The 17900-nt window shown below is 46.8% G+C and overlaps 2 protein-coding genes and 1 long non-coding RNA gene across 3 annotated transcripts; 2 read left to right on the top strand and 1 right to left on the bottom strand.

The window, feature by feature from the left end:
• The first annotated feature begins 598 nt into the window (after nt 1-598).
• On the top strand, nt 599-3240 carry LOC5513088. Its single transcript, XR_004296277.2, has 2 exons — nt 599-722; nt 1604-3240. It is a non-coding gene; the product is annotated as an uncharacterized LOC5513088 (long non-coding RNA).
• LOC116618646 lies at nt 2706-7521 on the bottom strand. Its single transcript, XM_032382597.2, has 5 exons — nt 7278-7521; nt 5696-5913; nt 5219-5293; nt 3257-3552; nt 2706-2914 (listed from the first exon to the last, which is right to left on the bottom strand). Exons 2-5 carry the CDS (start codon nt 5905-5907, stop codon nt 2706-2708), a joined length of 792 nt encoding a protein of 263 aa, XP_032238488.1. The 5' UTR covers nt 5908-5913; nt 7278-7521.
• Nucleotides 7522-15254: 7733 nt separating this feature from the next.
• On the top strand, nt 15255-17792 carry LOC5513087 (E3 ubiquitin-protein ligase TRIM71). The gene has a single exon (XM_001633368.3). It carries the CDS (start codon nt 15375-15377, stop codon nt 17676-17678), a length of 2304 nt encoding a protein of 767 aa, XP_001633418.3. The 5' UTR covers nt 15255-15374; the 3' UTR covers nt 17679-17792.
• The last annotated feature ends 108 nt before the right edge of the window (nt 17793-17900 follow it).

The following is a 17900-nucleotide window of genomic DNA, read 5'->3' on the forward strand; positions in this document are numbered from 1 at the left end:
AAGCAGACACGCCAGATTGTTTGCCTAAATAGGGCATATATTTCCTCCAGATTCTCGGTCCTGAATAGGGTTCCGATTTTATTATTTGTACCCACTGAATTGTCAAGTAGAATATCGTCAATTTTTTTCATTACTAGTATTATATTTATTTGGGTTTTACGCAATTGTTTGAAAGATATAATTTTTTTTTATAATTTTTCTAAGGGTATACTATTGTATTTAGGGCCCCCGAATAACCTTTTGCGAGCACCTCGTTTTTTATGCGGGACCGAGCATTTTTAGGCGGAAAAATTGCGCGAACATGCGAGCACATCGAAATTTCGGGGGACCATTCGGGGCCCTCTAATTTAGATATTTCCCCATAACCATGGTCAGGCTGACATACCTTTACCCACTCAGGGGCTGAGTGTCAGACCACTTACTTTTTAAGAACGAATTACATTAAAATTAAGATGAAAGTATGCAAAATTGCGATAATATTTCGCGCCGTGGGCTATGCTTCTTTGATCTCGAGTATTGATTTTAATTACCTTAAAGGTAATTAAAATTAGACAAAAGGATCTCTAATCCAACCAATCACAGATGGCTAAATGTAAATTGCTTTGCTCAATCAGCAATTTAATTGACAATAATAAACAGTTAAAATAGCATAAATCAACAGCTCACAGACCAAAGTCCAGGACAAGGTTTTTTCGCAATAGTCTGAAGAGATATTTCTCAAGGTATGTTGCAATCAAGCAAGTTTAAATTTCGCTGTCTCTCCGTTGCCTTTTGCTTATAATCTCAGTCCCATCTTTAATACGTTGTGCTATTTATATTGGTTGTTAGGTAAACGTTTAGGTAAATACTATTGTAGTTCAAGATGCTTGTTTATACACAATCACAGCCCTGTCTATGATTTCTGTCAAAAGTCTGAGAATAACTCGACACTTGTTCAGTTTTAGTTTAGAACTTGAAAATGGAACTATGTAAATCTCGATGCTCAGCATGTAATTTTTTGATGTACGAATTCATTAAAAAGAACGTGGTCACTTTATGGGAGCCCTGAAAACATAAAAAAAATAATTCACAAAGCAGCTTTTAAGCTATAAAAAGCTTCCTTCAAATCAGATGAGGTGAGATGAGGACATGCGTTATATAATAAAGCTAATAAAGCATGACCCTTTTAAATGTGTCGTCAAAATCCTAACAAAAATTCCAAATTGGCAAAATCTAGGTCTCCTAACGATATGAATTTAGTCTCACCTAAATCCTCTGACGATGTCGCAAAACGAGTTGCGCAAGTAGTCTCATCCCCTGGCTTTTATTGGCTGAGTGGCTTGTCAGCTAATGACGTCACTTTTGATTTGCCGGTCGTCATGTGGAACAGCATAGAATACGTGACAACAGTGGGCTGTTACAGGACGCCTGGGGACTTGCAGCGCTAACGTTTTACTGAATAGCGTTAAGAGTACACCCCTTTGCTGCCCCAAGCGGTCGGAGTCAACGCTCGTGTGACCGCGTTGAAATCTTGCGTTTGCGCTGTTGCCGTCGTAAATCTTAGGTCCCTATTATTACCAATATTTTTACGCATACAAAAACCAAGGAATAATTTATTTTGCAGGTTTTTTACCGCTACTTAGGTTATTGTCAAACTCGTTCTAATTCTTGGATTATGGCACTTCAAGTCGAGCGAAGATTGGAACGAATTCAAAGCCAGAAGGGGGTTCTGGGTAGTGCTGTTATAAACCCAGAGGGGAAAGTCCTGAGAACAAGTATGGATACGACAACTACCAATCAGTATGCCAACATGTGCAAAAACCTAGCCTCCATGGCCCGCGGGACTGTACGGGATGTGGACCCCGCAGATGACCTGTTGATACTTCGTGTAAGAACCAAAGAGCACGAGGTGATTATAGCTCCAGAGAGGACTGGAGACGGGACGTTTTTCATCGTGGTCTTGCAGAGCATCCGGAATGTTGCTCCAGAAGGGTCAATCGCACTTCTGTGATTCTAGGACTGGGTTTTGTGTTATCAAACGTATGTCTAAGCGATCAATATAACTCGTGCCTGGGGCACTGGAACAGAATATCACGACGCGTGCTGTTACCAATAATCTTTATAGGAAATCATTTTACTTTAGGAACTTAACTGTTCTCAGTTTAATTAAGGAAGGACCGTGGGATTTCAAGCATGCAGCAACTTTGCAAGAGTTGTAGTTGTCGTAGTTGTTTATTTTCTCGAGTAACCGCCGGCCCTTTAGGCCTTTAGCCAGAAAAATATTTTACCGAGGCAAAGCTAGCCACTAGATGATAAATCCAACAAAAGCAGGTGTTTTATCTCATACTTTTCAACTGTGAAACACTAAACATCAAAATTTTACCGAGGTGAGTGCCTCACTTGCAAAATGCTGGCTGTATCACCCATAAGTGTAATAACACCCATAAATGTTATAACAACCATAAATGTAATAAACAGTCAACCATAAATGTAAGAACACGTCGCCCATAAATGTTATAAACCACGTTAACCAAAAATGTAATAACACGTCGCCCATAAATGTTATAACTTACATTTATGGTTGACTGTTTATTACATTTATGGGCGATGTGTTATTACATTCAGGGTGTTATTACATTTATGGGTGATACACTGGCTACGGCCCTATCCTTGGAGCATGGTTACTTAGCATGCTTCTTCCTAACACCACGACGGGACTTTGAGCGTCATGCCCACCACCACAAGGCCTCGAGACATGTCTTATCTTTCTCCTCGTCTAGAGAAACGCCGACTTTTTTCTGAGCGAATGAGAGATAAGAGCAAACGCTTGCGCAAAGCAAGACCGCTGACACAGCTGCGGCGCAGATCAGGAAGGGAAGAAGAAGCACGCAGATGAGAGTGTAGATTAGCACCATGGGTACCAGCCAGCAGATTCCTGTCAATCAAAGAGGACCTTGTCAATCATAGACCTAACGGCAATCTATATGGTGTTGACATCATTAGCTCATGTTCACTATTCTGGAAACCACACAAAACTGAGGCAAGCACGAAGAACTGGAAACATTGAAGTTATAAAATTTTTTTTTTTCATTTTCATTTTTTTCATTCCACTTTAGAAGAAAGAACTATTTGCGCATTACATTTTCTTGGACGCCAAGTAAGAGCAGGTGCAACAGATTGTCTTACCTTTTTCCTAAACTGTTCCACTTGTAATGATTTGTTTGCTCCTTTCCAATATCTAACTGCACGTTTCACTTGTAATCATTCGTTTTCTCACCTTTCCCCTTTAAACTGTACCACTTGTAATCTTTGTTAAGCCCCCATAGAGTTTTACAGACTAAGAGACAGCAGTTCTGCCTTTCCCTCGGATGAACCCGTTCGTCGCTTCGTTTTGATCGTCCCCACGCATTCTTCTCTAGACTGGAAGTGGCACTCACACGAGACGCTGTGCTAATTTTCTTCTTTCGTTTTGCTTGGACGTTGATGGTATTCTCCCGCGCTTTCTCTGTCTTTTTTGTATCGGTGTTCACACGGGCAAGAGATGGTTCTTCTTTTGTAATCTCTTTGTTCCCCCTTAAAAGGGAAAGTTAAACTCAAGAGATTTTCATTGGTACGTTGAAATAGCAGTTAAAGTGCCTTGCAATAAAATGCAATGTCCCTCTCTTGCTTTTAAGCAAAAGGCCTGGAGCGCCTAATGCTCAGGGTTCAGAGAAACAGGCGCGTACACAGGGGGGCTCGCAGGGTGCACACACATCTCCCCTTCCCTTGACGGCAAAAAGTTGATCATTTCTTGTGAATAAATCTTCAAATACTATGCTTTATCCATATGATACCAAAGACCATGAGAGAACGAATCCCCGTGGCCCATGATATCGTCCAAGAAAGCTATTTTTAGATTGCGCGAGCTTGTCAATCATAGCATCCATACATGGTTCGTTGCGACATATTTGGTTATGGGCACCACGAGCTAGTACAATTTTACACCAAATTTTTCCCTCTGCACTTCTTTACTTCGTTCGCTACCTGTTTTTATCCTTTTAGCTTCTCTTCAAGGCTCATGATCACAATGCTACTCATGGAGTGGTGTCCTGTTATCTGTTAAGTTATCTAATGTTCAGTTATCTAAATGTTATATAAATAATTGAACGGGAAGACGTCGGCGAGGCGGTGAATTTGGAGTTTATTCAAGATGCATCGTGCAGACTCCTAAAAATTTATTTTTCTCTGAAATTCGGTGAGATGGAATACCTAGGCATTCTCAGAGTTTATGTATTTTAATACAAGAAGGCCTTTATTTTTCTTTGATTTATAACATTTTTAGATGAATGAACTTCAATTTTTCACGCAAATGTTCAGAAATCATGTCACTCAAGAAACCCTTGTCACTGGAATAAGATCTACTTCATTATAAAGACTTGAAATCTTTTATTTGTAATATCGGTGTGAATATAATGGTATTAAGTTCTGGATGTATCTTTTTCATTAAAAGGGAATTTGAAGAGAATTGTGTTTTGTAAACACAGATTTATGATTGATTGTTGTGTTATAAGTAATTTGCGAATCAGCAGTGAAAACTTTTACTGGGGAAGTTGATCCCAGAGCCTAAAATCACGCACTTTCGTAAAAAAGGAAGGTATTTTCGGTCAAAAGATTTCCGAATCATCCTTTGCCGGATCACATTGCTCAAGATGTTCAAGATGTGATCGCGCGTAAGACTCTTGTTGCTAGGAAACGTGGGCGCTAACCGATCACAGGCGTATCTAAAAATAACTGCTTGTTCTAAAAATAGCTTTCACGGACGTCATCATTGGAACATACCCTAATACGGGGGATTCGTTCTCTTACATCATGGTCTCTTGATGATACCTATAACTGACTTCTCCCCCCCGCCGTCATCCAATCCTTGGTACGCTCGCGCCTAAAAAATACGTCTTCATATTTTATACTTGGGAGGAAGTTGTGTGCTAAAGTCCTTTAGTGTCGAATCTGTTTATCGCGATGCCAATCAGATTCTTGCCATTTCTCGCCTAGTGCAGTTGCCTGGCTTTCTGCCGCGAGACTGTCTGGTTTTCGTCCAGAGAATAGCCAGGGAAGTGCACAAAGCGAGACTCTGATTGGCTGGTTTTACTGACGGAACAGAAAACCAAAAAAAGAATCGTGTTTTCAAAACGCGGGTCGCAATTCGACAGTAAGGCCCCCTGCTAGCATTTCCCGCCATGGGACCTGGTATCATACTTACTCGGTTCTTTCGTAAAGAATTTCAGTGAAGGACTTGATGCTGACGATGTGTGCTTGTGACCTTCGCCTGCTATCACTTTAAAAAAAAAAGGATAAATGGTCTGTGACATGACTAGGAAATATACAGACAAGCTGTAAATAACTCTGCGTAGGCGTGGTGGTATCAGGGTAATAAATCAGCACAAGGTTATGGAAATGGTATGTTTTACACCTCTGTGAAAACAGAGAAGTTTTGTTGACGTTTCGAGCGTTAGCCCTTCGTCAGAGCTACGTCGGAGGCTGCTCGAGCTACGTCGGAAGCTGCTCGAGCTACGTCGGAAGCTGCCCGAGCTACGTCGGAGGCTGCTTGATCCTTTGCATTTTGTTGAACGTATGCATCAGGTCGATTCAGGTTCCCGATAAAATAGTTTATTCTTGTTGTTTCTGAACACAAAAGAACCCCCCCCCCCCCCCCCCCCCCGGTGAGTTGTGACAGCACCTGTCTGTTGGGACCGTGAGCTCTTGAGGGGACAAATCGACACTTATGTCATCAAATTCTCTCTCCTTGCTCTCAGCTTTCCCATGGTTACTGTTGCTATGGCTACTATCAAGCAACATTTCGTCAAAGTAGCTCTCGAAGTTTTCGAGGTCGATCAGCTCAGTCATGCGGCGCATTGCATTGTGGACCGGTCCAGGGGAAAAATCAGCCATGTTTGTCTATGAGAGATTTAAGACATGTTACACTCATCATCGACGATTACTGCTTAGCCCAGGCAAATGGGTCGTTTCTTTTGCAAACATACTGAACATAAGAACAAACTATGACAAATGCATCGCACAGACAGATAAAAACACAGGCTTTTTATAAGATTTTTTTTTTGAAAAACATCCAGCCTGATATTTCGCCAAATTGTAAGAGGATTCCGAGACTCATATAGCACCAAATATTGCTTATTTAAGACGAAAATTTGGCAGAGTCGAATACCAGTTTTTGGTGTATTATATCAGACTATATATGACACGTTTTAAATGCAAAATGAAATTATGTTAAAAATTTCAACCATATATTATTGCTGTTGATCATTTTTGTAAGTGTCTTCTAATAGTTCGTTGGTAGTATTTTCATATACACTGAAATATAAGAACATTTTGGCCAAACCTCAACTGAAAATTACGTTCTTATAAAAAGAGTGTATGTTTAATGGATGGCAGTGGGAGATTTAAAGAGTCATTGCTGGCTGAAGTAAGGGGTCAGTAACCCTTCTCGGGATGAGAAACTTCTAAAACAAAATGTATGGAATCCACAAATTTGTTTTGCCATATGTTTTTTTTATTGATACCTACCTTCACGAATGGTACCCCAGGATTAAGAATTATCTGTATACATAATGATGAACCTGATAGATATGCACGGCATTCAGCTTAAACTATAGCTTTTATTTGTAAAAACATATATCAAGATATACAGGAGAACCAGCCTGGACTTGGCAAGGACAAAGCCAGATCGGGGAGTTAAACAGGATCGATAGAGAATTTATATTATAGTTGCAAGTTTCATTAAAAACATGAACAAAATATTTTTACCAATATGGTGTGATGTAACTTACTCAAATAATAAAATGCCGAAATAAAAATCATTATCGCTCAAAAATACTGTCTTTGAGGGGTATTCTTAGAGAATTAAGTTAGTTTGGCGAGATGTCCGGTTTTAGCTCGGGTTATTTGAGTAGAATCCGTAACATGATACACCATGATCACTCACTTCACATCTAACGCAATTAATTAATTAATCCACTTAGCGTGACATTAGGGGTGATGATCCATGTTTACTTGCTTGCTTCGTTTTTTTGATTGAAATTCCTTCTCGGGATTTAGGCTTGACATCCTTCATGTTAGGGGGATCAACTACGGAGCTTAGGAATAGGATAGAGTAACTTTTGATTCACGACCGATATCTATCAACTAGGCATAATTATGGTTTTCACAACCTTTTAACCATACCAACAGGAGAAAAAACTTTTATAAAGAACAGGAGCACCGTCGTATTATACTGTACACAGCACAAATATGCATGGACTAACCTTTAGTTATATTATAAAGCCAAATTTCACCCCAAGCTGTTGTTCTTTGCTGTAGAAACTTATTTCAACCCCGTCGAAGTAGCTAGGACAATGTCCTCTATTTGAGCAATGGATTGCATACACAGTGGCTGGTTATCCAAGTGATTTGTTCGGTGAGTAACGAGGCTCGTGTCTCGTTACGTCGCTGCGTTCGCACGAAGTTAGAGCCGACAGGCACACGCAGGTATGCATCTCTAGCTCTCGCTTTTGTCAGGTGTCATACATCCCCTGTACACTTGACCTGGTGTTATTGTCTACATGCATTATAAAACGCCCTATTGTTATCGCAGAGGGGCAACTTGCATTTTGCAAGTCGGAACGCAAGCGAATGCATTTTTTTATCAGATCTTGTTGCAACCTTATGTGTCAGGATACGAGCTTTATAGAGAAGCGAAGAGAGGTGTTTGAAGATGGGGAAAGGCGAGAGCAGAAAATACAGCGAAATCGCGGTAGAATGCGCCTTACTAACCCTCAGACCTTTTCCCGAAATTCGGATGTCCAGACACCGCGGTTAGCGCAGTTGTTTTCAGATCTTTTTCATAGGTTTTCCTCGATTATTATTGTAAAACTAGGAGGAAGTATGAGCAAGCTTTTTTGTGTGTGTGTGTGTTTTTTTTTTTTGGTGCAATTAACGGTGAGCATGTGCTCGGTAATTAACTTTATTACTCTAGAATTCTTAATTGATCTCGGAAGTTTCTTTATCTTAGTACAAATATTGAATATCGTAGTAAACGTATATCCGTATTGAATAAATACAAATTAAGATTTTCGAAAAGGGGAGCGAGGGTGAGCGAGGAATATGGACTTGGCCCAGGGGCCCGAAGTCTCAAAGCCGATTTGCGCTAACCAAGGGTTAAATTTTCCCTAACCCACGATTAAATGTTTACCCCCAGATTAGTTCCGTTCCCGAAACGCTGGTTAGCGCTAACTCTGGGTCAGTTTGGAGGTAAAATCTAACCCTGCTCGCGAGGTGGGTTAACTCGCTAACCTACGATAAAGTTGGCGTAACACAGGCCTCCCAAACTTTGTAGTAGAACTAAAGCTTCATAAAATAAAGTTGTCGACAAAAAAGACGTTACACAAAACAATGTAGGGATCAAATGTCCTAACATTTCGCTTTGTTATACGACCTTCGTTGCGATGCTGAGTCGAAAATTATGCTCGGACAGACAGAAAGTTACATGAAATTTATACTTGAAATGAATCTGTCTCGCTGGTGTCACGCACCAACTCGAATCATACAAATGACACTCTTTTGGCAATGAAATGGAGGTAATTACAGGTGGTAGAGGTGTTTTGGGGCTTATCTGCGAAAATAAAACCACCAAAGGTAAATTTGAGTTGCTTTCTGTTGATATACTGGGTACCCTGTTTGAATTTTACTCCTCAAACCAGTTTTTCACTCGTTTAATCCAGGGTTAGTAATTCGGGGGATTACTTGGCTTTCGGGAACGGTGAGTTATCCGTCGGTTAGCTGACCTACGATTAGCGAATTTTAACCCGAGATTAGGCGCTGATCGAGGGTTAAGTTAATCGGCCTTTCAGGAACCGGCCCCAGAGCCCCTATCTAGCGAACTGTACAACACAAAGGAACCTGAGGTACCCGCGCATTAATGGGGAGGCAATAACTAGGATTCCAGGCCTGTCTTAGTCGGTTACGCCACGCACAGCTCGCTGAGATGTAGACTGAAAATTATCGGGGTCTTTTTCACGCTGGTATCCATGGAGTAAGCAGACATTTAGACACGAGGGCCCCACCCATATCCGCACGTGCATATACGCGTGTACGCATATCTAATGTCGACGACGCAGCAAAGCAAGATCACAAAGACCATCACCGACGCCGCAGTCATAACTGGCCTCGTCGCCGGTATCGGCTGGGTTGGGCGCAAGGTCTTACGCGAGGACTTCACCAAAGACCCCTCCGCGAACGCCATGAACTACGCAAAAATGACTGCCGCCGTTGCAGGTGCTGTCGCTTTGAAGGGCTACCTTGAGGACCAGAAGATCCTGCCCATGTAGTAGTGTAGGCCGTGTATTAGACTCGTGCGCGCTTTGCGCATACACACAGCACGCGAAGTGTGCTCCGCACAAACATGGCCTCTATCGCGATTTTGGTTGGCGGCGCCGTCCTAACTGCATTCGTTGGTGGCAACTACCTCGCAAAGTTCCTGTCGAACGATGAGAGCCCCGCCTTAGCTGAGAAGGAGAGGCACGACAAGGCGCTACCAACAGCGGCGACAAAAAATCCTCGATTGGCAAGCTCAAAGTCGCGAGAGAGGGTCTCTCGCAAAGCAGAACTTCACCGACACCGACTACGCGCTCAAACTCTACAACCAGACCTCCCTGGAGTCGATGCGGGCCCCCGAGCTGTCCGACTACTACGTCCCCAGCAAAATGCAGAAGAACGCCGAGTTGGCGTACATAGGCGCCGGCGCTCTCGCCATCGGCTACGCAGCTAGCCGCTTGCTGTCATGCAGCTGCCGTCGAAACGCGTATACGCGCGTATGCGTTTAGGTGGCCTTTTTCCATGCTGCGCGTATACGTACGTATACGTACGCCGAAGGCGTAGCAGACGGCATCCGCCTGTTGGAGACTGATTCCCCCGTCGCGATACGCAAGTAATGGCCCGCCGGAACGGCAAGCGCATGTCCGACGAAGAACTCGATGCGATCCTTCGCCCTATATAAAAAAGCCTCCCCTAGAGGTCCCCTTAGAGGTCGGAACGGAGGTGTACATCGCCGTAAACGAGGAAGACCTTCAGGACAAGGGCAGACGGCGAGCGACGGACCCGTGGTGGACAAGCAAGGCGTACCCAATACTAAAGAGGGTCATGGAGCCCGGACAGCCAGTGTTGTATTACACGGCGTACTCTAAGCACGGCTCCACGCGATCGCAGTTGCGTAGCGTGACGCCAGCGCGATCGAAAAAATCTTCTGGCCGCGCTAGCGTCACCATAGCGCCACGCTAGCGCCACCCTAGCGTGATCAGCGCTTGTGCCTTCTATTGCAGCTGAGGCACGTGAGTCTGACATTCCACTTGTAGTGACCCTGACTGTCGTCCCGCCGGTCAATACTGAAGCATTGGGGATGACTCTTGGTGTACCCCTGAAGCAGAAGCTGAGTGCCACAGAGCGTGCACTTCTTTTCCGCGTCAGCAATCATGCCGAGCACGTGGTCTACCGTCAGAACGTGGTGCGGCCACGTGTACTTCGTGCGACCCTTTTGCCTGTCGTCTATAGCGTATCGCTTGATTCGCGCCATAATGAGCTCTTCACTGGGCGTAGCCTGCAGCCCTGTGGGAACCAAGGCACCTGGGGTGTCATCGGGGGGATCACGCGGACTATCTGGTCGGCGAGCCGCACGCGGGAGATGCCGGTGTATACAGCATTCGTGATCCAGCCCTCTAAGCTGTGGTCTATGATGAACAGACGTCTTGGATTCTGGATGGTCTTGCCCTGCACCCGGTGGACTGTCCCCCAGCCCGCGTATTTCCACTCGAGGGGAAGCCCGTTAAGGACCACGCCGAGAGGGACCTCGACTACCGTGCCTTTGTACGCGTCGACCTTCTCACCCCTTTTGCCTGGCACGGGCACCGGCCGCCCTTGCTTGCGATAACGATGCGCGATGCTAGGATCGCTGCTGAACAAGGGCCCCCATCTTGTTGGTCGAGCACACCCACATATTGCTTGGGTGGGCCTGCTCGATCGCCGCGTCGAACGCTACCCCATCCCACTCCTCTCGAAACACCTCAAGCTGTTGGGAGTCTGGCTGACACCAAATCCGGCCCTTTACGTCGTGGAGCCTGGAGGAGGGGCGGCAGAGCCGCAGGCGCATGTACTGTACGGCTTTCTGCAGTCTCACACAGGCAACGGTAGTCGGACTCGAACCAGCGGATGTTCCCTTGTGCCCACTCCTTGAGCATATCGTGAGGCCCCATCTCCCCAGGGCGGGACCTGCCCATAGTCGCCACAACACACTACCTGACACGGCCGCGTGGCGAGATACCCTAGGATGGCGCGTAGCACTTTAGTCTGTACCTTACAGCACTCGTCAATGATGATTACTTCTGCGAGACGGTCGAGTTTGTGCCCCAGCTCGGAAGGTCTCCACTCCTCTATCGGCTTCTCCGCTGGGATGCAGAGGTAGTGGTGGTAGGTTTGAGCCTTCACCGCGAGGCGCGGGTTGTTGCGATGGTCGTGGGCGAGGTCGTTCTCGGGGGTGAGCACCACAACGTTACGGCCACGGAACATGCTCACCGCCCACTCGGTCTTCCCCGATCCTCCCTGGCCGGCTAGATACATCCTCGCAGAGGTTGCGGCCACCAGATCGCACGGCAGACTCGGCGCAGTGCTTGGCTCCCTAGCCAAGCACCCCGACCTCTTCGGACCCCAAGCCGCTTCGGGCCGCCACTCGTACCCAGGCCTCTTGTGGCGCCACTCTCCATACCTCGGATTTCGCTCCACGAGCTTCACACCACTGGGCACCGCCTTTGCGTATATGGCATCTGTGCACACTCGGAGGACGTCTTCGCGAGGGAACCGCCTCAACATGCGTCGCAACGCTATGTTTGTGTACGCCAAGACGAAGGCGTCTTTGTATTGGATCAGATGAGCCCCGTCGGCATGCTCGAAGTTAAGTAAGTGGTCGGTGCCCGCAAGGAGGTTCGTCAGATACGCGGCTTCTTCACGGTCGCGGACTACGATTGAGGACTCGTCGCCATGGCGAGCGCACTTGCCTACGAAACGGACAGCGAGATCTCGACCCTGCGAATCTTCGCCGCCGGGGCCGGAGTGGGGGAACTTGATGGAGTCCTTTTTTCCGACGCTATACAACACCTCCCTCGCCGCGGCCATGGCGAGGTCACCCGAGTCTAGCAGGTCCTTGAGCTCTGGCGTGGTGATCCAGCCCTCGTTTTGCTCCAAGTGCTGCCCTACCCTCCCGGAAGTGTAGGGGTCGCAGGCCTCAGAGAACCCCCACTCGGTCAACTGAATGGCCCCGGTCAGTTGAAGAACCTCGCTCAATGGCCGTCCCGCAACATCCGCGATTCGATACACGTTCGTAGGGAAGCCGTATTTCCGTACCAAATCAATGGCGTCCGAGGCGCCGCCGGAGAGACTGTCCTCGCATCCTAGGTACGCCGCACGCATGTCGATGTGCGCATGAGGCTGCGCCCCTAAGTTTTCCCTGCTATTCCACACTTTGGACTCAACCTGCGCCGCTTGCCAGACGTCCCTGTATCTAAGAAGCGTTGGCCTGATGTTTTCTCTTTGGGTCCACTTCTTGAAGCGATACCCTATTGCGCCGCCCATCGAGTGCGTAGCTTCGATGTACTCTTGGTAGGCTGGGTGATCATTCGGGAGCCATTGAGGATCATGTCCAATCTCGTCTGTAAACGCCCTGTCGATAGCCCATCCGTCTTGTCCCGATCGGTACAGTTTGCCTTCGTGCGTGACTATAACACGCCCACACAGCCAGACCCTCGTGCTTCTGGGGATCGCCCTGTTTATGAAGCGTATGAGCACCTCTCGCACTTTCGCCTCGTGCGTTTTTGCGGCGGCACTGGTAGAGCGAGGCGCTGCCTCTCCCTGACATAACGAACGAAGCTCCCTCTCAGCCTCGAAGTCTAGGCCGTGGACGCTTGCGATCGCAGGTGGTTCAGTCGGAAGCTCCGCCCAGGCGTGGTTATTGTGGCAAGGATGGTGACCCTCGTCTTAGTCCCGTACTTCCCCGAGTCCCACAGGACGTTACCCAGGGCGTCCACGGCTACCAGCTTTACCTCGAGCTTCCTTTCCATCTCAAAGAGGTCTTCTTTGGTGCATCCCGTAGTGGCCAGCTTCTTGTCAAATCGCTCGAGGATCTTGCCTCGTGTCTTGGTTAGACCAAGGGAGCGCGAGGTGCCGCGATTCCTCAAGAAGTCGGCAACATAGCTCATAACACAGTTAACGAAGGCGTCACTCCCCTCTCGCACAAACATTAACCCAGGCTCACCATTTTGCTCAGGTAAAGGGCGAAGCTCGTATCTCACGTAGACGAGGTACTCTTGCCCTTTCTCCCAAATACCCACATCGATGCCTTCCAGGGCGCCGACTGCGATTTGGTCCCCCCTCTTAACTAACGACCCACCGATCTTGTGCTCCGAGCGCCCTTCCTCCTCTGTGATTGGCGCCAATGGCTCTGCGGGGGCCTTACCAACGACTGTGAAGAGCCTGTAACGCCGGTCGGGGTCTATCATCTCGAGCACCAGCGGAAGCACTGCGTTCGCCCGCAGAGACTCTCGCTCGTGCGAGACCCACCACACCGAGCCGTCGTCATTAATATCAGGCCCCCGCACAACCGGCTTTAGAGCAATCACACCTGTTCCACCAAGATCTCGCATCTCCTGGTAAACACTGGCGCTTATGTCTTGGCCCCGTAGAGTGGCATCCACGCTTGGGAACCGAAGATGGGCGCTGCCGACGAAGAGAGAGTAGTACGTCTCGGGGTCTAAGCTCTCTGGGCCCTCTTGCCGCCGTCCCGGCAGCAGAGGGTCGAACTCGCGCCAGACCTCCTCCGTCCACACCCTCTCCGGTACGAGCGGCTTAAGCAGCCTGTGTTTGACATCGTCGGGGATGTCCTCGTCCAGGATGGACGTACTGGACCAGCCCTGCCAGTACGGCGGGCGCCTCTTTGTCACGCATGCTATCGAGAATCTCCTCTATGTGGGCGTCCATGTTCGGGCACACCTTGAGCCACCCAGTCTCTAACTGAGAGTTTGGGTATGCCCTGCGCCACCCAGTCTCTAATTGACCGCACCGCGGGCTGCGATGTCAGACAGGACGAGTGCGAACCATTTCCGAGCGCGCCTCTCGATGCCACGCATCCTCTGCCCTTTACGATTCGCTCCGCAGGGGCGGCACAGCCGCGTCTCCGACTGAGTCCCTATGCCGCAGACCCTGCACGGCACGGGGAGGGGGCTGCCCCTACGGAGCCTTTGGAGGTGCACCTTGCAGTAGGTGTCCATGCACCTCCGGCCGCACGTGTTTGCGTGGCCGATCTTTAGCCCCCCGCAGTAATCTTTTCCGCACCTCATCCTTCGAACGCTCGGCATACCACAGGACAGACGGATGTCTAATTGCAAGTCCAACGCCTAATTAATTATTCATGCACGCGAAACACCTGCAGCCCTAATTAGTTATTCATGCACGCGAAACACCTGCAGCCCTAATTGATTATTCATGTACGCGAAATCTATTTGGCCTACATTAGCTTTTGCCGATTGTTTATGTACATGAAGCATTATCTGCCTGATATATAGAGACGGGGCTGGGAGGCCCGGAGGGGTGATCCGCGCCTCCCACTAGTTTCTCTAAAACCCCCCGGTCCCCCCCTATATAACATATTTGGAAGTCCGCTTTAACCATTTTTTTGCTTTTTTATCGCTCTAGAGTTTTGTAAGTCGATAATTTCCACGTAAACTTGCAGGATTTCGTGTTTACTCTACGATTTTGCAGGCAGCCTTACAGGCAGCCATCTTTAAAATGGAGCCTAGTCTCTAACGTTTTTGATAGCACAGGTCTCACTCGCGCTTGCCCCAGGCTCTTTTAGACCATTTAGAAAAACTACAGGCAACAGGCATTGATTGATATGCAAGTATTTACGGTATCTGGGTACCCTGTGGTGCGGGTAGCCATATACACAAGTTGGCAGGGATTACTTATTATTTATGGAGAAATAACTACAGGTTTCGAGCCATTGTTTAAAAAGACCGGTGTTTTTTTTTTGTTTTAGATCAAAAGATAATCCATTATTGTCAACCACCCTGCATAACGGACTCACAAATCGACTTGAATAAAATGGGCGTTTTATTGTGTCTAAAACGATGATCTTTTGGTGCTTTTTATTCAGATTATAACCTTTAGAACATTGGAATGTGCGTGTCAGATGCAGTCATTCGCACACATAAAAGACTCGACTGCATCACAACCGCATTCAGTGCCCTAGGGTGAAACAAACAAAAGCGCTATTCAAGCCACCAGCGTGAAATATTCAAAACAGATGAGGCTTGAGAAGTTTCATCATGGCCGATAAGAGTAATTGTAGAAAGATTGGCCTTATTGAAAGGCTAACTTGTAGCGCGTGTAAGGGCTTCTATAAGAACCCCAAGCGTTTGCCATGCCTTCACGCATTTTGCTGCCACTGCTTAAAGAAAACACAACGCGGGACAAAACTCTGCGAAAGAATGAGGTGTCCTACATGTGATTATGAACTCGATTTGGTCGATTCTGTTGCGATAGATGCTTTGCCAGTACCTTACTACATCAGCCGAGTGCAGGAAATAGTGAGATGCCATCGCGGAAAGCTAGAATTGGCTTGCAATAGTTGTGAGTTGAATGAAATAGCGTCTTCTTACTGTTTTGAGTGCAGGTGTCTCGTTTGCGTTAACTGTATTGAGATACACGATCACATGAAAAGTATGAAAAGCCATCGGATCATCGACTTGAAAGAAACGCATCCAGACGATTTGATAGAAATAGTTCAAGGATTGAATAACTGTATGAGAAGTACACACGAAAACGAAGTTATAATCTATTATTGCACTGACTGCCATGAATGCATCTGCGAGAAGTGCATGATGGGAAGTCATTTGAACCACAAAGTTTCTAAACTCAAGGAAGCAAGGTCTAACTGCAAGATCGAAGTATCTAAAGGATTCCAGAAGCTTGAAGAAAAGACTAGGAGTGTTCTTGATTCAGTACAAGTAACTGAGAATAGCTACAACAATGCGGTAAAGAAAATTGTCGAAGCAAGAAAAAGAGTGCGTGAACATGTCAGTGGTTTAGTAAGGGTGTTACGTGACCATGAGCGTGACATGGTCTCTGAGCTTGACCGAGTCCAGATAGATCTGCGTAACAGTATTTTATCGAAAAAGAAATCCCAGGAAACCCATCTGAAGCAGTTGTTAAGGGCAACTGAGTCCATCCATGACGTCATGGCCAGGGAACTTGACATTGAATTACTCGACCTTCAGCGTGACATCACAAAAAGAATGGAAGAATTATTGAACATCCCAGCGCCAAATCCGATTGATCTACGAGTATACATCGACTATAATGGTAATGAGGAGATTATAGACTTTCTGAAAAAATCGGATTTCGGTCGGCTTGACGTCGGTTTTACCGACCCAAGGTGCTCAGAAGTGAAGAATGAAAATCTCAACGAAGCACTTACCGGAGCTGGTGAGCGAATGTTCTTTGACGTGTTGACGAAAGATTCCGAAGGAAACCCGAGCTACTCCGAGAATGACAACATTAATGTACGAATCAAATCGGACCAAAATATAACACTGACAGCAAAGATAAGCAACAACAAAGATGGCACGTATAAAGTAAACTACACCCCCCTGAAAACAGGTACGTACACTATCAACGTGACGGTACGTGGCGAGGAGATCAGGGGGAGTCCGTTTAAGGTGTTTGTGGCGACAAGGGCTGAGTACCTACAGGCTAGCATGCTCAGCATACGTCTTGAGTCAAGCTTTGGTGAATACCAGACAATGGTACCACTAGGATTCCTGGAAACAGGTCAAGTACCGCTCAGACGCCCTTGTGGTGTTGCGGTAAGCAAACGTGACGTCATTGCCGTGGCTGATTCCTGGAATAGCCAAATCAGAGTCATAAACTCAGAAGGCGGGATTCTGAGAATTCTTGGAAATTCCAGCGATCAGGCTATGATGGTCCACCCAATAGATGTTGCATTTGACGACAAAGACAACATATTAGTCACCGATAGCGAAAAACACCGAGTTCTAGTGTTGAGACCCTCTGGGGAGTGTATCAAGACGTTTGGTAGCAGACATCTCAAATCTCCATTGGGCATTCTTGTGGATTCTTGTGGTAACGTAGTAATCTGTGATTATGGCGCTCGGAGCGTCAAGCTCTTCACAAGTCATGGCAATTACAAATGCGAATTCAAGAGCCCAGAGGTGAATGCCCACGGCAAACCACCACGGCCTTGCTACATAGCAGAACGCAACTCTAAGTACCTAGTGTCCTACGATAACGATACGATCCAAGTATTCGATCCATCAGGCGATTATTTGTACTCGGTGGGCGGCACGGGCCACGGGGAGGGGAGGTTCCGTGAGCCAAGAGGCTTACACGTGGATGCTAAGGACAGGTTGTTTGTCTGTGACAGTGGAAATCACCGAGTACAAGTTATGGCACCGGACGGGTCTGTCCGGATGTTCGGGACTCAGGGGGGAGGGGAGGGGGAGTTTGACCGGCCTCAAGGAGTGACTGTGATGGAGAATGGTGATATTCTTGTGACCGATAAGATGAATAACAGGGTGCACACCTGGAAGATGGCTGATGCATGGAGCTAGTAAGGTACTACGAACAGATGCCGAACACTCGAAGGCGCTTCTTCTGGTACCAATCTTGTACAAAGTCTGTTATTGTACATGTACTTTGTTTAAAAAAAAGCTCAACAGCATCAATCTTTTGTGTAGATTTTGATATTATTCTCAACATCAAGGTTCTCCGGGTGTTTTTTGGCTGATATTAGGCTCTTTTAACTTTCCCAAAGGATGAACAAAACCAGGGAC

Source organism: Nematostella vectensis, chromosome 4 (assembly GCF_932526225.1).
Source record: "Nematostella vectensis chromosome 4, jaNemVect1.1, whole genome shotgun sequence".
NCBI classification, from domain to species: domain Eukaryota; kingdom Metazoa; phylum Cnidaria; class Anthozoa; order Actiniaria; family Edwardsiidae; genus Nematostella; species Nematostella vectensis.

What these genes read in the sequence shown, in the direction of transcription:
- LOC116618646 (XM_032382597.2), bottom strand. Translation starts at nt 5,907, where the DNA reads ATGGCTGATTTTTCCCCTGGACCGGTCCACAATGCAATGCGCCGCATG. An exon ending in CTCACGGTCCCAACAGACAG is followed by an intron (nt 5,294 to 5,695) that starts GTGCTGTCACAA and finishes TTTTTTTTAAAG; the next exon opens with TGATAGCAGGCGAAGGTCAC. An exon ending in GTACAGTTTAAAGGGGAAAG is followed by an intron (nt 2,915 to 3,256) that starts GTGAGAAAACGA and finishes TTTGATTGACAG; the next exon opens with GAATCTGCTGGCTGGTACCC.
- LOC5513087 (XM_001633368.3), top strand. Translation starts at nt 15,375, where the DNA reads ATGGCCGATAAGAGTAATTGTAGAAAGATTGGCCTTATTGAAAGGCTA.